Raw genomic sequence first — 2,266 nt, 5'->3', positions numbered from 1 at the left:
GTTGGTATAAATGTTTGCTGCCATCATTTCATGTTCATTATCTCATCATAGAGGCGAAATCGCACAGTTCTTGATCAGATGACTGTACGAACAACCCAACCATCCTGGGTTGATTACACGAGTATGTGTTGAGAAACAAGAGCAAGAGCGAGCCAGAAAAGAAATGGCATCAAGGAAAAAGAAAGGATGACAATTAACATAAAAAAAAAATTTAAAAAGGAAGTTTCATCATACGAACCACCTTATTTCCTCTCTGCATAGTCGCCTGGTAATCCAATTTCCTCACGGCCTCAATCGGTGGCCTTTTGTGGTCGAGAGGCTACAGTACACCGCAACCGATCCGACAGGGTTGTCGTTGTGGCACGGAGATGAACCAGAAGGAGGAACAGAACCCTTGGGAAGCATGACCGAGAACGGCCTGGTCCTCAGGTCATCAGTCGGCGGTTTCCGCTTCGCAGCCTTCCTCTTCTTGTGGTATCCTCTGTCCAGGAACGGAGGCGGGGGCACATTCTTGATGCGGAACTCCTGTAGCTGTTGTCGGCGAGTCGGTGGAGTTGCGCCTGAAGACGCGGCGGCCGATGATGAGGTTCCGCTGGAAGAAGAAGGGAAATCGACGATCAAGAAAAGGACCAGCGAGAGGAGGAGGGATGACGTGAAGTTCAACTTTAGTTGACCCATCGAAGGATGTGGGGCTTTGGGTGGTGATGCATTGGGTTGGAGAAAACAAGAGAATTGGAGATTGTGATCACTAGGGTTTCTATTGCACCGTCTAGAGAGAGAAACGCAGAGAGAGAGAGAGAGAGAGGAGTTATTTTATTTGGATTGACCCGTTAATGAAGGGTCATTTTGGGGTCTTGGGTGTACTGTAGTTGTTCTGTGGAGAGGGTTCAGTAAAGCACGAAGCATTCTTCCTTTCTTGAATCTCTTGAAATGATGCACGGAATAACACCCTAAACAATAAAAGAGTCTCAATACTTTCTTTCTAGATTTGAACTAGGAAATGACGCGAAAGAGTTCTGAATTTTGAACCCTCGCCGAAAACAGGAAAAATGAGACAAACAATCCCTGACATTTTGCCCGACGCGAAATGTCATTTTGAACTTTTTAATTCGTTTAATATGGTATTTTAAGTATTCCTGAATTTTCAATTTAGTCAATGAACTTTCAATTTGTTCAATCTAGTCCATCAACTTTCCATGAAAAGTAAAAAGTTTTCATTATTATACCGTTGCCCGGATTTTATAATATCTTTCATTTCAATTTATTTCCTAAAACAACAAAAAAATATGGCTATCTTTTTTTATTATTATTTCACCTCTGTGGTCTTTATAACTATCACGATAGTTATAGTTAAGTATATTTTAGCTTACTATGTCTATAGGAAAAGGCAAGCCCCATTTAAAGATTGATAGTCAATGCTATTTTAATTTCCTAATATAGATTTAACTAAATTTAATTCAGAAAGCACGAAACAAAATAATATATCCCTCTAAAATATTAGGAACAAAATGTAAATTAATATAAGTATGACAGATTTATCGATAAATTAATATTGTTATTAAGTATTCTTATGAAAACATTAAAATTTTAGAATAAAAGGAATATGAATCCGATATAACTTAAATAGCATATTCTTTTGTTGATTTTAGAAATGAATTGATGAAAAAATATTCCGGAATCTGGGCAAAAGTTTAATTATGAAAACTTGTGAATAATACCGAATGGCTTATTTGACTTTGTTATGAAAAGTTGAGGGAATACATTGAACATGTAGATATAATTCAAAGATCACACTGAACGAATTAAAAGTATAAGGATGACATTGCATCGTAAATCAAAGTATATGGGCTATTTATGTCATTTTTTTTATATAAAAAAGCTAAACTTGTCAAATGAAGAATTTCCATGCTGAATGATAAACGATAGTGGACAGGAAAAAAAAAGTTTGAAATAGTTCAAACTCAGCATCCTGTAGTCTAGGTAAAGTTACCCCCTCGTATTTGGACAGATAAAAGGTTGTGCAAACGATATCACTCAAGTAAGTTGTCCCTGTTTTTCTTTCTTTTTCTTTTCTTCATTTTTCCTTTTTGGGATATGTTCACTAGAGTCGTAAAACTTGCCATAAAAGTATAATCGAGTCCTAAAATTTGTCAAATTGGTGTAATCGAGTCCTTCCGTTAACTCTATCTAATTTTGCTAACGGAAAAAGCTAACATGAATTTTTTAATATTTGCTTTCTCCTTCGTGACGATGACGTGGCTAAAAT

General features: G+C 36.8%; 1 protein-coding gene across 1 annotated transcript; it reads right to left on the bottom strand.

Annotated features, from left to right (window-relative positions):
* LOC115725885 lies at nt 1-799 on the bottom strand. Its single transcript, XM_030655532.2, has one exon. It carries the CDS (start codon nt 676-678, stop codon nt 283-285), a length of 396 nt encoding a protein of 131 aa, XP_030511392.1. The 5' UTR covers nt 679-799; the 3' UTR covers nt 1-282.
* Nucleotides 800-2,266: the final 1,467 nt, after the last annotated feature.

The sequence above is a fragment of the Rhodamnia argentea genome, chromosome 3 (genome assembly GCF_020921035.1).
Source record: "Rhodamnia argentea isolate NSW1041297 chromosome 3, ASM2092103v1, whole genome shotgun sequence".
Taxonomy (NCBI): Eukaryota; Viridiplantae; Streptophyta; class Magnoliopsida; order Myrtales; family Myrtaceae; genus Rhodamnia; species Rhodamnia argentea.
This window is presented reverse-complemented; position numbering and strand designations above follow the sequence as displayed.